This window comes from Trichomonas vaginalis, chromosome IV (assembly GCF_026262505.1).
Source record: "Trichomonas vaginalis G3 chromosome IV, whole genome shotgun sequence".
NCBI lineage: Eukaryota > Parabasalia > Trichomonadida > Trichomonadidae > Trichomonas > Trichomonas vaginalis.
The window spans coordinates 29630334-29647903 of record NC_067206.1 but is presented as its reverse complement, the minus strand read 5'-3'; the positions used below and the strand labels follow the sequence as shown (position 1 = coordinate 29647903).

At 30.8% G+C, this 17570-nt stretch overlaps 6 protein-coding genes across 6 annotated transcripts, besides 3 other annotated features; 3 read left to right on the top strand and 3 right to left on the bottom strand.

The window, feature by feature from the left end:
* Positions 1–56: 56 nt before the first annotated feature.
* Positions 57–4277, top strand: TVAGG3_0191680 (uncharacterized protein; the record flags this gene model as incomplete). The annotated part of the gene is made up of 1 exon (XM_001316431.1): positions 57–4277. The coding sequence occupies one exon, from the start codon at positions 57–59 to the stop codon at positions 4275–4277; it is 4221 nt and encodes a 1406-aa protein (XP_001316466.1).
* Positions 4278–4630: 353 nt separating this feature from the next.
* On the bottom strand, positions 4631–5419 carry TVAGG3_0191670 (retrograde vesicle-mediated transport, Golgi to ER; the record flags this gene model as incomplete). The annotated part of the gene is made up of 1 exon (XM_001316432.1): positions 4806–5402. One exon carries the CDS (start codon positions 5400–5402, stop codon positions 4806–4808), a length of 597 nt encoding a protein of 198 aa, XP_001316467.1.
* Positions 5420–6688: 1269 nt separating this feature from the next.
* Positions 6689–6718: a terminal%2Cinverted (terminal inverted repeat of MuDR-3_TvMULE3 transposon ID:TVAGG3_0191660).
* Positions 6689–7606: a mobile genetic element.
* Positions 7577–7606: a terminal%2Cinverted (terminal inverted repeat of MuDR-3_TvMULE3 transposon ID:TVAGG3_0191660).
* Positions 7607–7733: 127 nt separating this feature from the next.
* TVAGG3_0191650 (GTPase protein) lies at positions 7734–8306 on the top strand (the record flags this gene model as incomplete). Its single annotated transcript, XM_001316433.1, has 1 exon — positions 7734–8306. The coding sequence occupies one exon, from the start codon at positions 7734–7736 to the stop codon at positions 8304–8306; it is 573 nt and encodes a 190-aa protein (XP_001316468.1).
* A 64-nt stretch (positions 8307–8370) lies between these two features.
* On the bottom strand, positions 8371–9316 carry TVAGG3_0191640 (protein of unknown function (DUF4483); the record flags this gene model as incomplete). The annotated part of the gene is made up of 1 exon (XM_001316434.1): positions 8590–9294. One exon carries the CDS (start codon positions 9292–9294, stop codon positions 8590–8592), a length of 705 nt encoding a protein of 234 aa, XP_001316469.1.
* A 366-nt stretch (positions 9317–9682) lies between these two features.
* TVAGG3_0191630 (glucose sorbosone dehydrogenase family) lies at positions 9683–10676 on the bottom strand (the record flags this gene model as incomplete). Its single annotated transcript, XM_001316435.2, has 1 exon — positions 9683–10666. One exon carries the CDS (start codon positions 10664–10666, stop codon positions 9683–9685), a length of 984 nt encoding a protein of 327 aa, XP_001316470.1.
* A 1161-nt stretch (positions 10677–11837) lies between these two features.
* Positions 11838–17558, top strand: TVAGG3_0191620 (antigen BSP-related family; the record flags this gene model as incomplete). Its single annotated transcript, XM_001316436.2, has 1 exon — positions 11838–17432. One exon carries the CDS (start codon positions 11838–11840, stop codon positions 17430–17432), a length of 5595 nt encoding a protein of 1864 aa, XP_001316471.1.
* Between the last annotated feature and the right edge of the window lie 12 nt (positions 17559–17570).

Below are 17570 nucleotides of genomic sequence, written 5' to 3'. Positions count from 1 at the left end.
TATCCAATACAAAACTATTTTCCTGGGTCTCGACATCATAAGATAAAATTGCGCAAATGGATCAGATTGTCACACGTATCGAGGCACTCGTACGTAGTGACAATCAAAAAGAAATAACAACTGAACTAGTTAGTATACAACATGATTTAGCTGCTAAACTAGTTCTAGACATCGAAGAAGAAAAAATGGTGTCGTATTTTTCCAAATTCTGGAGCGCCATTTTTCATTTAGCAAACAGTCAATTTAGTAGTGTACGATTAACATCATACACTACAATTACAATCTTTCTGATGAAGATGTGTCCATTTTATCCAGAAATTATCTGCAGATCGTTTTCAAATGTAATTAACGAATGCGATTTAGATTCATCAAGTGCTTATGTAATTGTTGCTACATTTGCGTATTTAACAAATTACATTGCTCCGATTTTATTACAAGATTTTCTAAATACAACGCCTATTTTCCATTATTTCTTTCAAGCATCGTCACTATCATCTGATAGATTATCATCCGTTATATCAAATTTACCTTGGCTTGGAGATTATTGGTTTAATACAGTATTTGCTGCATTTTTAACACAATACATCAAAAATCCAAGCAGAACTGTATTGAACTCAGTATCCCAACTAATGACACGTGCTCCAACACAACTTACAAAGCTTTTATTACAATTTGGAAACGAAAACAAGTGGAATCAAAATTATATCACAATATTAGCATTCCTTGTTACATCAGATGACTTTGACAAGAGCTTTGACTTCTCAATTCCAAAGAATTCTGCGTTCGATTACTTAAATCAAGAATCTTCACTGGCATTCAAGAGCGATTGCTTCAAAATACTGTCTGTCTTCAATGACGGTCTCGAAATAACTCAAGAATCGCCAGATACATTAGTTTTTACACTTAATAAAAAATCAATCAAAATTAATTATCATTTATACAAAAACGAGCCAACATTCTTCTTACTACCATTACCATTTGACCTATTGGAACCTAAAGAATCCGATTCTTCCGCGATTTTCAACTCGAAATTAGAGAATATTGGCAAATTAACACAAAAAACCAATTCTCTTGACATTATTCAACGAACAATCAGCATAATCGACAGGATATCGCAAAACAATCCATCTCAGAACTCATCTGTCCTCAACTGCATCAGTTTTTGTGCAAATAACATTTTAATTAAGAGTGAAAACACAATTTTTTCGAATGTTTTGTACAGAATCATATTCACAAGCAGTAATATGTCGTGGTTCGAGTACTCCCAGATCCTCAGGTACTTCAAGATCGACCACAGACTGTTCAAAAGAGCGTTTGGATACGACGGAGAAAAGAAAGTTCGAAAAATGGCCCTGGAATTCGCGAAAAACAAAAATAAAAAGTTTTCGAATGAAGCAATTCCTTTCGTCGTCAATCTGTCAAAGTACTACTTCTACGAAATGACAAGTGAAGTGCTCTTGGATACAGATTTCTTTGATAATGAAAATTTGTCACTTCACCTCAAAATTTTAAGTGAAATTTTACTCAGAAATGAACTAAATAAAGAAAAAATTAATTTCACAAAAAGTGACAATATTACGATCATTTCAAAAAGTGACACCGACCACTTATCGTCTCAAAATGAAAAATCAGAAGAAAATAATATTACAAAAAGTGACACCGACCATTTAACTTTACAAAATGACAAAATTGGAAATTTACATGACAGAAATCATTTTACAGAGAATTATTACCATGATATTTCACATTTGAAAGAGTTACCTAGTATTTTGATGGAACTAGAAATTCCAAATGATTTAGAACTGATCAGTTACTGGTTTATTATTCTCTCTTTCTTTGACTTGTCTTCAAACAACTGTCCACAAATGAGGCATCTAATTGACTCAGCTGTTGCTGTCATCCACGCGACAACAACAATTTTGACTGGCTCTCAGAGGAGAATCACGATTTCAAACGAAATTGCACAGCCGATATATGAGAAAACAAACAGTTTCCTGATGAACAGAACAATCGACATCACTGAGAAAGGCTCAGTCGACAACAAAATTGTTCTGCAGCCTGTCTACTCAGCAACGAGATTCATCCTCTCCCTTCCTTTCGGAATTATCGACAGAAACTTTTTGAGGTCTGTCGTCGAAAGAATGTTCAGATTCTTCCCTCAAACATGTTCTGACTTTTTATTAAAACATTTCGAAGAGTTCTCAAACGAGGAAAGATTACATATAATTTGTAAACTTCACAAACAGTTGAATTCTGTCAGTTCACCTCACATTCATGCACAATGGGCTGAATTGGCATTGTTTGACATAAATGACGATGAATTTAATGATCACATCACTTCTGACAGTTTGTATTTTGTAGAGAATCCAGAGAAAATAGATGCTGATGATTTGTATGAATTCGTGACATTTTTGACAAAAAGTGACAAAGAAAAATATTCAAAAAGTATTTTGAAGTTGTTTGACGGTTTGTCAGCAGATCAAATTCATGTTTTTTGCATCCTTAGTCAGACGAAACACCAAGGATTGCGAGAAATCTACGAAAACGAGTTCAAAAGATTCACAACAATGGATTTGTCTTTTTCTTCTTCGGATTTGTTGAATTCTTTCATGAAAAGTGACAAAAAAGATGAGAAAGACATTGAGTTTTTCAGGCAGAACTTGTCTGGCTTGGATCTCCAACTGTTTGAAGAGAAAATAAAACAGGAAAAATTCAAAAAAGTTGATTTACAAACGGTTTGTCAGAAAAGTTGTCACTTTCGAAATGAAGTCACTTTTCAAACCGCCATTTTTGATTCAATTATTTTTAATGAAGCCATTGATTTCGAGAAACTCGATATTCCACCTGATTTTCTTAGTTTTGTTTATGAACATTCGGAAAAATGGAAAAAGACTGAAATAATGAAAAATATTTTGTCAAAATTCAGTCCAAATGATGCAGGAACTGAACGTGAAAATGGTTTGATCACAAAGGCAATTTCTAATTTTAACGCTTTCGTTTCTCAACTTATGACGACAGAAAAAGTGACAAAGAATCAAATGCGAGTTTTATCACGAGTTATTGAACTTGTCGACGACAGCTCCACATCTCTACCTGTTTTGCTTAATCTTCTGAAAAAGGAATACTCCAAAAACAGGAAACATTTCCTTCTGAGTTTGGTAAATGTTTATTTGAAACAGACTCATTCAAATAACACAGAACTCCGAAAACTTATTTTCTCTTTCATCCAGTCCAACCAGGATTTGTCCCTCGAATTCGTTTCAGTAACATTCAGGGAACTCTCCAAAATACACGTGCTGGAATTCCAGGAATTGAAATTAATGAAAGATTACATGGCGGTTAGCGGTTTGACATCGTTACCATACTACAACTTTTCAGAAATTTTGCTGCCGGAAACTATTTCGCAAAAGAGATACATTCCGGGCAAAACATCGCCTCTCAACGAACTCATTTCGAAGTTCATGGAAAATTTGACGCCGTCGTCAGTTTCAAGAGGTTTCAGATTGATGACAACCGTTTTAATCGTTGGAAGTTCTGAATTTGGAAATAACTTCTTCAGGAAGTCTCTTTCTTATTATATAGAAAATGTTTTAGTCTACAGACAGAATCCTTTTGTTATTCAGTCGATTTCTGAATTGTTTGAAAATATTTTGTTGACTGAAGAATTGAGTCAAATCAGATCTATTGTGATCGAATGCTTTTTGAGAATAACTGATGGTGATTATGAATCTCCTCCAATGATATATATAATCAAAAAGATATCTCCTTTGGTTGCTAATTTGGCCAGCCAGAATTCGAATCTTCTTAAGTTTATTACAAAAATTGTCAAAAAATTTGAAAAATCTGACAGTTTCGAAATTTTTGACATCCAGATGCAGATAAGAGAAAGGATGATCTCAAAGGTGGCAACAGATGAAAAGAGGCATCAAATTATAACTGATAGATTCATAAATTGGATAAGAGATCGAAACGGTTTTGACAGTTATTATATTGTCAATTTTTATGTTGATTGGCTGAATATTTTTGTGAATTACACGGACAGAGGGAATGTTTCTCAGATTGCATGTGCTCAGATACTGAGAAATACTCAGAGATTCTTCGTCGCAATCGTTCTTTTGGCGAAAGCGATGAAAGAAACTGATGAAGAGGCAAAAAGACTTTTCATCGAAACTCTCCACTCAATGAAAGCGCATTTGACTGCTGATTGGGAGTGGGAAGCAATTGCTGCTTGTTTAGACCAGAAAATGAGACAAGCATTTGATATTTGTTGTCATTAATAAAATATATGAATTTTAGATTTTTTTTAGTTTACAAATCGAAACACAAAAAATGAAACAATTTCAAGAGATGCTGTTCTTACGTACATATCAAATAATTCCATTAACCAAACAAAAGTTATTACAAACAATATATCCATTTGATACAGATGTGGCAATTTTGGTATCTAATGAAGTTCATATGAGTTCATTATGATAGCTTAAATTTATATGGTTGCAACATGAAAAGTAAATTTTATAAAAATCGTTTTAAATATATTATTATGTATTATAAGTACAGAAACTAATAATTTTTAAAATCTTTCAAATGAAAAAATAAATTTCGGAAATAATATACATAAATAGGGTTCGACCGAACTTTTCTGAATGAAACATGAATAAATTGCCCGTAATTCAACATTTTAATACTTCATAAACAAAAATAAAAAATACAAAATAATTTTATATCAGTAAATACAAGAAATAGCTAATCGGAATGAATAATAGCTATCAGACAGATAATATCTGAGTGACTAAGATGCGATCATGTTAACAACAAGATTTCTTATTTTTTTCAGAAGATTTTTCATTGTTAAGATCAACACGGTTAGGAGTATCAAATTTAAATGATTTCTGATTCATAGACTTGATGTAATTGATCACCACAGTTTCAAAAACAATATCAATACCATATCCTGTAAGAGCTGACGTCTCAACGTATTCAACACCAAAACTCTGACATAATTCGTTTGCTTCATCCATGGAAACCGCTCTGTTCGCTTCTAAATCATGTTTATTTCCGACAACCATGATAATTATATCTTGTACATTGGTTTTTACTTCATTGATCCATGATTTGACTTGCTTGAATGTATTCATCGAGGTGATATCGAAAACAATAATTGCGATATTTGCGTCTCGGTAATAATTAGGTGTAAGGGTACGATATATTTCCTGTCCAGCGGTATCCCAAATAGCCAAATCACAGGAATAGTCATTGATTTCAACTAATTTATGCAAAAAATTTGCAGCAACTGTTCCTTTGTAGCTTTCGTTAAAATCCCCGTTAACATATCTGGTGGCAATTGAAGTTTTGCCTACAAGTGTATCTCCAATTAGTACGACTTTGAGGGGAAGACTTTTCATTTGATTTAATTTTTTTTGACAAATTTTTAAAATTTTTTGCGATTGTTTTTACTTTTTCATATCTTGTTATTTTAAGCATATTAGAAAATTTTATGTCATTTTTATTTGATTCAAGCCGTTGTTATCGAACGGGACAGAACTTTAAATGATATCCATAGGATAAGTTCCAATATTTTAAAATTTTATAACTTTCCGTTACATTTCAGAATATAATTCAATTTTTGAAAGTATTCGGTCAAAATTATGAATATTATGTTTTTAAGTTCGGAATAAGGGTTTCGTTTTGCGAAAAAAACGTACAATACGCAATTTCGCTAAAAAACATTTAGCTAGCAATTTCGACCTTTGACTCCACTCAAGACGTCACTTTTTTAATTTTGCGGTATCATATTTTTGGAAAATCTTTATGAATATTATATAAAAAGTCTCTTTAATATCTATATTTCATATTTTTATCAATTTTTAAAGTTTTTGCGAAAAGTATTCAATTATTTTTGCTATTTGGTCGGGTAAATGTCAGATTTGCGACATTTTCTGATATGATATTCAGATTCTACGTTGATAATAATGCTTATAGAACCCTCTTGCTATTGTGTCAAAATTGCGAAACCGATAGCAAAAATATCTCGCAATATCAAAATTGAGATATTGAGTGAATTATGCATTATAGAGATTAAAAATCTGATTTGTGAAAACATCTCATCAGTTTCTAGCTAATTCAAAAATCTTTACTATCTTATTCGATTAAAATGAAAAGGGAATAGTTTCATTATGCTTTAAATGACAGCCTTATAATATAATCATAGTTTTCGCTCAATATGCAGCATTTTTTTTTCGAAATCTATGGTCAATGTCCTAAATACTGATTGCTTTGCATTCATATCTCTTACATTTTCTATACCCACATCACTATTCATTGCTATTCCTATCTTTTTCATTTTTGTTTGTTTCTCATAATTTCTCAAAAAACACGATAACTTGATATTTGTAAATATCATACTTTATAACGTAAATAAGAACTTGACCTATTAAGAAAAGCAGTAATGAAAAGAAAATCTGAAATTCATAAAAATTACAAGTTTCTGATGACAATTAGCTTAATTAAACCAGGTACAAGATTATATAATTGTATTTTCTATCCAATTATCCATATAATATCTTATCCAGAAAAAATAACTTGATCAATACCAAATGATTTTTTAACTAGTAAATAAAGTATTTTCTTTACACACACATTGTATATCATAGTTTTTTTTTTGGTTTCGCAAAACATCCAAAAACAAATAGAGTAGGGGTAATTTTAGCTAAAAGTGACACGCCTGTAAAAAGTGACACACTCATGAAGGGTGTGATTACCGATCGGTAATTTCGACAGTTTAGAATTTAAAATTTTTTATGGAACTGTTGCGAGTTTCATAAAGAATTTAAGGAATATAAGCAAAGATTTGAATCAAAATCTTAGACCTAAGCCGCTCGATTCGCTCGCGGCTTCCGCGAATTACAGATCAGCAAAGATTTGAATCAAAATCTTCGAACTAAGCCGATCGCTTCGCTCGCGGCTTTCTTTATTATTTTAAATTTGCATATTTCCATCAAAAGTTCATAAGGTAAAAAATTTCGTTTATTTTTACTAAGAAAAAAAAGGTTTTTGATAATAAATTTATTTTATTTCGAAAAAGTAGCAATAATCGTAAAAGGGTATTGATAGGCTTGCTAAAGTAACTAATTTTAGCTGTCAAATACTTTTGTATTTTGAAGTAAATTAGTATAATTTTTTTTACTTTTATTTCGAAAAAGTAGCAATAATCGTAAAAGGTATTGATAGGCTTGCTAAAGTAACTAATTTTAGCTGTCAAATACTTTTGTATTTTGAAGTAAATTAGTATAAATTTGTTTTTACTTTTTATTTCGAAAAAGTAGCAATAATCGTAAAAGGGTATTGATAGGCTTGCTAAAGTAACTAATTTTAGCTGTCAAATACTTTTGTATTTTGAAGTAAATTAGTATAAATTTGATATTATTTTAACTCCCTTTGAAAACCTCAATTTTCCATACAGAGGGAACGGGAATAGCATCCAATATTCCCTGAGAATGGTTGCGCATTCTCAGTTCCCTCTATATTTCGAACGAAGCTCTCATCGGTCTTTTTTTTAATACTAAACGTTTTTTTCCCCTGTCACTTTTAGCTAAAATTTGGGTTTGCCAAAACAAATATGCTATAAAAGTGACAATTTTAGCAAAACGAAACCCTTATTCGAAATTTGATTTTTCAATCAATAAATGCGTTCAAAGATAAATTAGAATTCATTTTCAATTGCTTTAGAAATCTAAATGCGAGTAAAAGTTGTATTAATAGGTGATTCTTCTGTCGGAAAGACAAGTATTTTAATGAAAGCATCAAGAGGAACGTTTTCATCAGACACTAAGCCAACAGTTGGCGCTGCAAATGCTGTTTTAGATATTCAAGTCAATGAACAAACAGTATCTCTAAATATTTGGGATACTGCAGGACAAGAAAAGTATAGAAGCTTAACATCAATGTATTTTAATGCAGCAGGACTCGCAATAGTAGTATTTGATTTAACAAATATGGCATCATTCACGGTAATTCCAAACTTTTTATCTTTATTACGCGAACGAGCTGGTGTAAATGTTAAATTCGTTTTAGTTGGGAACAAATCAGATTTATCAAATCGTCAAGTCACATACGAAAAAGCAACAGAATTCGCTCAAGAGAACAATGCTGAATTTTACATAGAAACATCTGCATTATCAGGCCATCGCATTGAAGAATTATTTCAGAGATGCGCTTCTCTTTCATTGCCAGCACTTAATACCAAATCACTAAGCCAACCAGTAGTAGAAAAGATCAATTCATCAGATCAAAACTCTTCTTGCTGTTAAAATTAATCATGTAAGATTTGAAATGTTTTATTATAGAATAAATAGATGTAGTTAATATATTTCCAATTTTTATTACATAATCCATTGTTTATTTCATCTTTTGATGAAAAAATCGATTTTGACACATTTGTCGTCAAAATGACTGATTTTTGATTGCTATATATAGCGAATGCGTAAATGTAAGACATTTCAAAACAATTCGAAATTCAATTTTAATCAAATTAATAAATTTTTGTTGATATAGTACAAAAATTGATAAAATTTAAACACGTGCATGATAAAATCAATCCCAATAATCAACAATTGCATAATGATCAATGTCAGCGAATCGTTTGATCTTGAATGTATCAGATTCTCTTGGAGCCACGTAACAAACTTTAGTATGACCGATCGATGCCCTTGTCGGTCTTGTAGCGCGGGATCTTATAGAGCTTGTCGTTGCTGTGCTGGCCCTGGCCCTTGTTGAAGCTTCTAACGCACGTTTTGCCAAAGCTCTTTCTTTTGCTTCGCGGCCATAGTACCATGTAAGACACTCTTTCATTTCCGAAGTAACTGGTGTAGGTATGCCGTGTGTCATACTAACAACTCTCGTATGAAAATTCTGATTTGATTCGATTTTGGAGTCAGAATCTACTACTTTCTTCATCACAGGATGCTTGAGCTGAAATTCTCTAAATTCTTTTGATGTTCTGCATCCATGACGAATCGCGTTACGATTCATTGCGATATAATCATTTCCTGGTTTGAATTCAGTTTTTCTTCTAGAAGAATCAGGTTGAGTTTCTTCTGGATTCTCAATTTTCTCCCAATTTTGGAACATTTCTTTTACGCCTTCACCAATATTCGTTTTGCATCCGTAACGATAGTCTGAAGGAGGAAGATCATGAGTGGATGGCGCTGCTTTTCCAATTTTATTACGAACGAGTAATGGATTCTTCAACATTGATGGACGGATGTCACAAAAAGCACGCTGTTTTACCCCGCTCATTTTTTTTTTATTTCTGACAAATATAAATTTTTGTGAGTAATATTTTATTTTCAATTAAAGTTAAGATGCTTTATATAAAATACATAAGCTAATCAATATTTTCCATTTTATATGGAATAACAATTTTTTACAACACTTTTTCTCCGATAGACACTTTTCAAAATTCATTTTTCATTGTTGTTTAAAACTAGCATCAATGATAGTTAAATTTTCATGTTAAATCGCAATTTAATTGTCAATTTGATTTGATTGGAATTAGTTTTATGAATTCACAGTTAGAGCATTGCAAATGACAACTAAACTGAATATGCTTCAAATACAATATTGATATAAAAGATATTTTTAGAAAATTTCAACTAAAATACATTTTTAGGAACATTAAAAACATTCACAAAAGTAAATTCTTAAAACGATATGCATTTTCCTCTGGATTATACTTAGGCCGAGTCCTTTTGAGTGGAACATCTTTGAATGCACGAATTAGATCGTATGAAAGGACACTTGGGACTCCAAGAGACTCAATATACTTATTTACAGCACTATTGGATTCTGTATGCCTTGAAAAGGTTGTTTTCTGAAAATGATAAACCCAAGCACAATCAACAAGATCACGGACAATAATTGGTTGCATGCCAGCTTTAAGACAATACATAATGACTTGCATTATGCACATATTCGTATGTTCGCCGAAAATAAGAACATATTTCGCTCCAAGGCCATTGAAGAGCATGCTGGCTTCTTTGAAGCTGGAAACATAGTAATCATCATCACTTATGCATATATCTTTGGAAAAACCGTGGTCTCTGTATCTATTGAAACGACTAAGATTATGATTGCATTTATCAATAAATCCTGGTATATATTTACTATAGCTTTCGTTGAGGTATGGCTCATATTCGTTTAGAACCGTAGTATTGCCGTATAAAATTGCTGTTTTTGCGCGTTTTCTTTGTCTGGTATAAAGCATCGACGATTCTGCTGTAAAAGAAAGGTGAGAAACTGGTATCTGGAACATTCTGATGATCTGAAGAAGTTCATTGACTCTTGGAGAAAGAAAGAAATTTCGATCATTGTAGTAAGGACACCAATGGCCTCTCCATATATCAACATATGCAACAAGTGAGTGCATATCGATAGAAAATGTTTGATTTTTTCCATGAATTTTAGATGGAATCTTGATAAAAAGTTCATAATCAGGAATTAATGGGTAATCTGAATCAATAATGGTTTTGTTTAAGTATATACAGGTAATAATTGATGCAAAATATAAGATTGAAAGCGATAATGAAACAAAAATAATAAAAAATTTACTACGATGCTTCTTGGCATGCTTTTGCTGGCCTAAATATGGTAAAAAATCAACGCGATCCATTTAATTCTAAAATAAAACGATAGTAAACAACCAATGATGGAAAAATAACAAAAATATTTTTGGGATTTTCTCAAAATTTTCCAATTGGTGGAAATTTTCCATCTCCATCTATCTCAAACCATTTCAAAATTTTCCCCGACGATAATTAGTCTGCTTTCTTTTCAATTTGATAACTAAAGTCTGACTCAGTATGGCTTCCATAAATGCAGTACTTCACCAACCCAAGGACCAGTAGCTTTTATTTCAATGATTTAATACTCTTTATAGTTTATTTTCACTGAATTGTGAATATATATGAGAATTCAAATCATAACATGGACAAAAGGACATTATGTTTCGTTTTTAATTTAATTTTTATTATGCAAAGCTATCAGATTTTGGAAAAAAACAAGTAAAAATAACTTTTTGATAATTAATTCGGTGATTTTGATAAATATATCTATAATCTTACAGTTTCAATAAAATGTATTCAAATACACAACAGATGGCAAACCAATCAAATCAACGATCAATGTAATTTTTTTTAGCTTTTCCAAAATTCTAGAAAAGACTCGGATTTTCTATGAATTGTTCCGTGGAAGTCAATTTCTGGACAATAACTAATAAAAAATGAGTTATTTCTATGGATAATAGATGGAGATATGTAAAAAATATATCATCAAAATACTAGTTTTTCAAGTTTAACAGCAAAGCGAGACGCAATGGCAACAAATATTGCTTAGTAGAATTAGCATTTGATACGCATATGAATGATTTTTAAAACCTTTTTGCATGATTTTTTTTATTTGTGAAAAAATTCAACTCATTTGATTATAGATTTAAATGAATATCTGTTGTTTCATTAAACAACATGCTGAGAGATAATATGCAACATGTACTTTTATTCGCAGTGCCATAGTCTCCAAGAAAACATTTATGCTCTTATGCTCATGTTTTTGAGAATTCTTTCACAATTATAGTGATGAGAATTTTGTTAACACTAAAAATGATTTCAACAATGCAAAACTCTATCTTGATGTTTATAATTTTTCCAATAGATGTTTTTGAATGAAGTCATTGAATCCCAAAGAGATGATGTTCATATAAGTGATAATACAAGAATTTCAATATTTATGATGTTTGCAAAAGAATGATACATGGCAAAATCTGACAAAATCTGATAATTTCCCTTATGATTTTGCTAATTTCCCTTCTTCCAATTGCAACTTATGAAGGAATTGGTTCAATTCTGACAAAATGCAAGAACAAACTTCAATCAGATGAGAGTTTGAACAGTGATGAAAATGGAAATTATGTTTTACAAAATAATATTGAAGATGGCGTGAATTTTGCGAATAACAATACTGTTCGTTCAATCACAACAAAGGGTATTGGGATAATTCCTACCAAATTTTGCGAATATAGCTCTATAGAAAGCTTTGAAGCGGATGCAGCCATACAAACGATCGAAAATTATGCTTTTCGAAATTGCGTAAATTTAAAGACTGTTTCTATTGATTCAGCTACTTCAATCAATTACCGTGCCTTTTCAAATTGCATTAATCTTGTTTCTTTAATTTTAACTCAACAATGTGCAATTGGCACGTATGCTTTTGAAAATTGTATTAATCTTGTTTCTGCAAGTTTAACGCAACAGTGCACTATTGGCGCCTATGCATTTTATAATTGTTCGTCTTTATTACTTTTTAATTTTTCGAAAATTAATGGAAACATTCCACAATGTGCATTTGAGTATTGCTCAAGTTTAGTCAATATTAGTTTAATAAGTCAATGTTATACTGGCGCTTTTAGGAATTGCTTCGGATTGAAAAAAGTTGAATTCCTTAATCATTTCGAAAATCTTCCAAACGAATGTTTTAAAAATTGCTACAATCTATCAGAAGCAAAACTGCGTTCAGAGAATATTGGCGAAAGTGCATTTGAAAACTGCATTTCTCTAACAAATTTAACTTGCATATATAAATTAAAAGTAATAAAATCTAAAGCTTTTTATAATTGTTCGCTAACTAAACTTGATAGCTCAATACTTTATTGTGTTTCTTCCTTTTATGATGAATGCTTTGCATATAACAATTTTACACAGGTTTTTAAAGGAACGTATCATCATTATAATGGAATCAAAATATTTCAAGGATGTTATAACTTAAAAACTGTTGGTCTATATGGATATATTCCCAGTTATTGCTATCAGGATTGCGTTTCACTTGAAACAATAAAATTTACTGGGACGGAATCGTTTGGAATTTCTAATTATGCCTTTTTAAATTGTACATCTCTGAAAAATATAACTATTCCGAGCTCCGTTACAAGTATTTATAGTGGTGTCTTTTGTAATTGTTCTTCTTTATATGAAGCTACTTTAGATTTTACAGGTACTTATATACCAGAAAATATGTTTGCTAATTGTACACAACTTGAAATTGTTACATTGCCGATAAGTACGACTGAAATTTATAAAAGAGCTTTTCAAAACTGCCGTTCATTAATAACGATCAAAAATTTTGATCAAGTCAAAAGCATTTCGGACTATTCATTTTATAACTGCAGTTCCTTAACGTCAAATCAACTGTTTAATCGTTTATCAACGATTGGAAGATACTCATTTGCCAATTGCAATTTTTCTTCACTTGAGTTGCCGGATAGCATTTCTTCAATTTCAAGTTATGCTTTTTCATCTTGTTCAAATTTAGAATCTATTGACCTGATGATCAATTCAAACACGATAAGTTTGGGTGAGTACATTTTTTCATCATGCATAAAATTGAACTCAATCACATTTTCTCCAAATTTCCAATCAATTCCAAAAGGATTTTTTGCAAACTGCAAATCAATAACAAGCATTAGTTTCGATAATATTCGTACTTTAAATCCGTATTCATTTTATGAATGCACTTCATTAAACTTAATAGAACTTCCAGAATCTGTGAATGAAATATCAGATTATTGTTTTGCAGGTTGTTCAGCACTAAACACAATAAAAATCAAGTCAAATTCTGTTAATTTAGGTATGTATACATTTAGCAGGTGTAGTTTTACTTCATTTGAGATAAATATATCAATTAATAAATTGAGAAGTTATTGTTTCTCTGGATGTAACAATTTAATTTCTATTTCAATAAATTCAGATATTCAGAGTGTAAAATCAAATGCATTTTCAAATATTTCAAATCTTCAAACAATTTTAATTCAAGGAAATATTGCCACAATCGAAGGAAATTCATTTAGTCTTTCTCCGAATCTTGAAACATTCATGATGTTGAATGATTCAGGGACAGTCAATGTTTTAAACAATGCATTTTCCGAATCATCTCTTCATCAAATTGTAATCAATTGCAATATTATTTTTTCAAATACTTACAATAGAAACTATCAACCATTCTTAAATTGCAACAACCTTACATATATTTTCATTGGTGGTTCAGTATCATTTTCAGGAGATTCTACAAATGCTTTCTCATTAATTTCAAATTTAGAAAATATTACAATCGTTGGTCGAATTGATAATATCAACTCATATACATTCAATGCTGCATCAACACTAAAAGAAGTTCGATTATTTGATGTTCCATCAATTGGTGCCAGGTCATTTGCAGACTACATAAATCTTGAATATATCGATATAAGATCAACTACAAGTATAAGTAATTCAGCCTTTTTTGGATGTAAATCACTAATAAGCTTAAATTTGCCTGAATCGCTTCAAATAATTGAAAATAATGCATTTTCGCAATGCACATCCTTGAATTACATCGAATTTCCATCATTACTAACTTCTATTGGAGAAAATGCATTTAAGAATTGTAGTTTAACTAATATTGAAATCACTAGTAAAATTAACAATATTGGCCAATATGCATTTTCATCATGTTCTCATTTGGCCACTGTTAATATTCAATCAGGAATTAAAACTCTTTCAAAAGGATTATTTTCAAATTGCCCTCAAATTTCAACAATTATTCTCCCAGCAAGTGTTTCCACAATATCAGATTATTGTTTTTCAGGCTGTACATCACTTAGCGGAATTGTCATACTTTCAGATTCCATCACATTAGGACAATATTCATTTAGTGGATGTTCCTTTGTTAATTTTGAGATCAATTCTTCTAATGTTAATTTGCAAGGGAGATATTGTTTTTACGAATGCTTGTACCTTTTATCAATAACAATGAAAGGCAGAGTGACATTTCAATCAAATTCTTTACAAAATATCACAAATTTAAAGAATATTACTTTCAGAAGCGCTACTCAGATTCCTTCAACAGCTTTTAGAAATTGTCCAAATCTTGAAACATTTGTGATATCGAATGATGCCGGATCTGTTAGTATCAGCAACAATGCATTTTCTGAATCAGCTATTCAACGAATTGAAATATATTGTAGTATTTCATTTACTTCATCTTATTCTACTTCCAGATATCCATTTTACAACTGTAACAATCTCAAGTGTCTGTTCGTTGGAGGATCAATTTCCGAAAACAGTATAATGCTAAATTCTATAAAGAATTTAGAAAATATCACAATTGTTGGACTAATTAGCATCAACTCAACCACTTTCAGTGCGAAATCGACACTAAAAGAAGTAAGATTATTTAATGTGAATAACATAGGAAGTAGTTCATTTATGGATTACACAAATCTTGAATATATTGAATTAAGAACACAATCCCAACTAACTATCGATTACCAAGCATTTTCAGGATGCACGTCTATAACAAGCATTTATTTACCAAATTCAATTGTATCTGTTGGAAATTATTTATTTTCAGGATGCACATCATTATCAGAAATAAGCATACCAAACAGATTAGCATCTATCAGCCAATATATGTTCAATAGTTGCGGAAATTTAAAGTCGATAACAATTCCAGAGTCAGTAAGAAAAATTGAAAATGGAGCATTTTCAAATTGTGTTAATTTGTCAAATATCAACTTCCTTTCAAATACAATAGAACTGTATGAGTCTTGTTTCAGAAACTGTCCTCTCATAAATGGTTTTTCATTTAAAGGTGAGAAAATCAGTTTTAATGCATATTGTTTTAAAGGGGCATCATCAATAGAAAATGTCGACATTGAATGCAATACAATAAATCTTAATGATAATTGCTTCAAGAACTCGAATATGAAACATCTTTTACTGAATGGAAGTGTTTCTTTTGGAGCGACTGTATATTCAGACTACATCCAAACAATATTTATTGAAGGAAACATCAATAATATTATTACCACATCACTTTCAAATTCAATGACTTTACACAATTTCACATTTGTTAAGTCTTTATTTAATTCAAATACAGTATCGCAGTCATTTTCATTTTCTGAATGTTCCAACCTTTCATTTGTTTCATTTTCTTCCAATTCTATAAACGGTATACCTGAAAATTGCTTCTCAAATTGCCGAAGTCTTTCATCATTTACAATACCATCTTCAGTAACATCTATTGGTCAATATGCATTTTCTAGTTGTTCGAATTTGACATCAATAGATATTCCGAACACTATAAGAACGCTTGGCAATAATACTTTTGAATCTTGCAGTTCATTATCAAAGGTAACATTTCAACAAAATAGAAATATTGGAACAATTCCAGATGGATGTTTCAAATCATGTACAAGTTTGACAACAATTTCTATTCCTTCTAATATTAAGAATATTGGAAGTAGATCATTTTATAATTGCAATCAACTCTCATCAATTCAAGGACTGACATCATTCAGCAAAATCGGAGAATATGCATTTTATAAATGTTCATTTTCAACATTAGACATCAATGGAAATAGTTTGAACATCAATCAACGTGCATTTGATTCATGCGGTGAATTGGCAAATATAACAATTACTGGATCGATAAATTCAATTTCAGAATACTCCTTTAGTAATTGTCCAAAGCTAGTTTTTGTTAACTTCAGTTGTACAATCCTACTATTTCCATCTAATGTCTTTTATTCTTCTCCAAACATTGAACGAGTTTATTTCAATTATGTCCGAGTTCTAGGTGAAAATTGTTTCGAAGGATTTTCTAATCTAAAGTTAATCGAAATACAAGAACAACTTGAAACTATACAACAGAGGGCATTCTATCAATGCAAAAATTTATTATCTGTTTCATTTCCCGATTCCTTAAATTCCATTGGCACTTATTCTTTCTATTCATGTTTAAAGTTAACTGAACTAAGATTAAGTAATGTAAATTCACTTGGTGAACATGCCTTTGAATTATGCACAAATCTAACATCAATCGAATTTTCAGGAACATTTACAGTAATTTCATCTTCTATTTTTAAAGGGTGCACAGCATTAAATAGTACAATATTTAATAATATGGATAAAATTACAGAGATAGGTTCGGAAGCATTTTATAATTGCGAGAATTTAGATATTAATCTATTAGAATTTTATAATATCGAAAAAATAGGAGATAAAGCATTTTATGGTTGTATAAAAATTTCAAAATTATTTTTATCTCCTCTCCTTATGGAAATCGGATCCATGGCATTTTACAGCTGTAGTAGTATTGAAAAGGTTAGAATTCCTTCAAGAGTAACAACAGTGGGTTCGTCTGCATTTGAATCATGCACAAAATTGAAATCTATGACTCTTTCTGTTTTCATGAATTCTATTGAAAGTAGGATGTTTGCAAATACAGCGTTAACACATGTCATAATTTATCCAGGAATTTTAGTAAAACCAGATGCATTTTATATATGCCGTTCTCTTACAATTGTAGAACTTTGCGAAGATGTGGTAGTTTGTAATGGTGCATTATAATGTCCAAATCCTTTACGATTCGTTTGGTCAAAGTGTTGCAAATATTTACTTTTACGGAACTGATGATTATTGCAATGACCAAATGATCAAAGAACTTAATAGAATTTACAATTCAAAAACTATTTATGTGACTAAAAA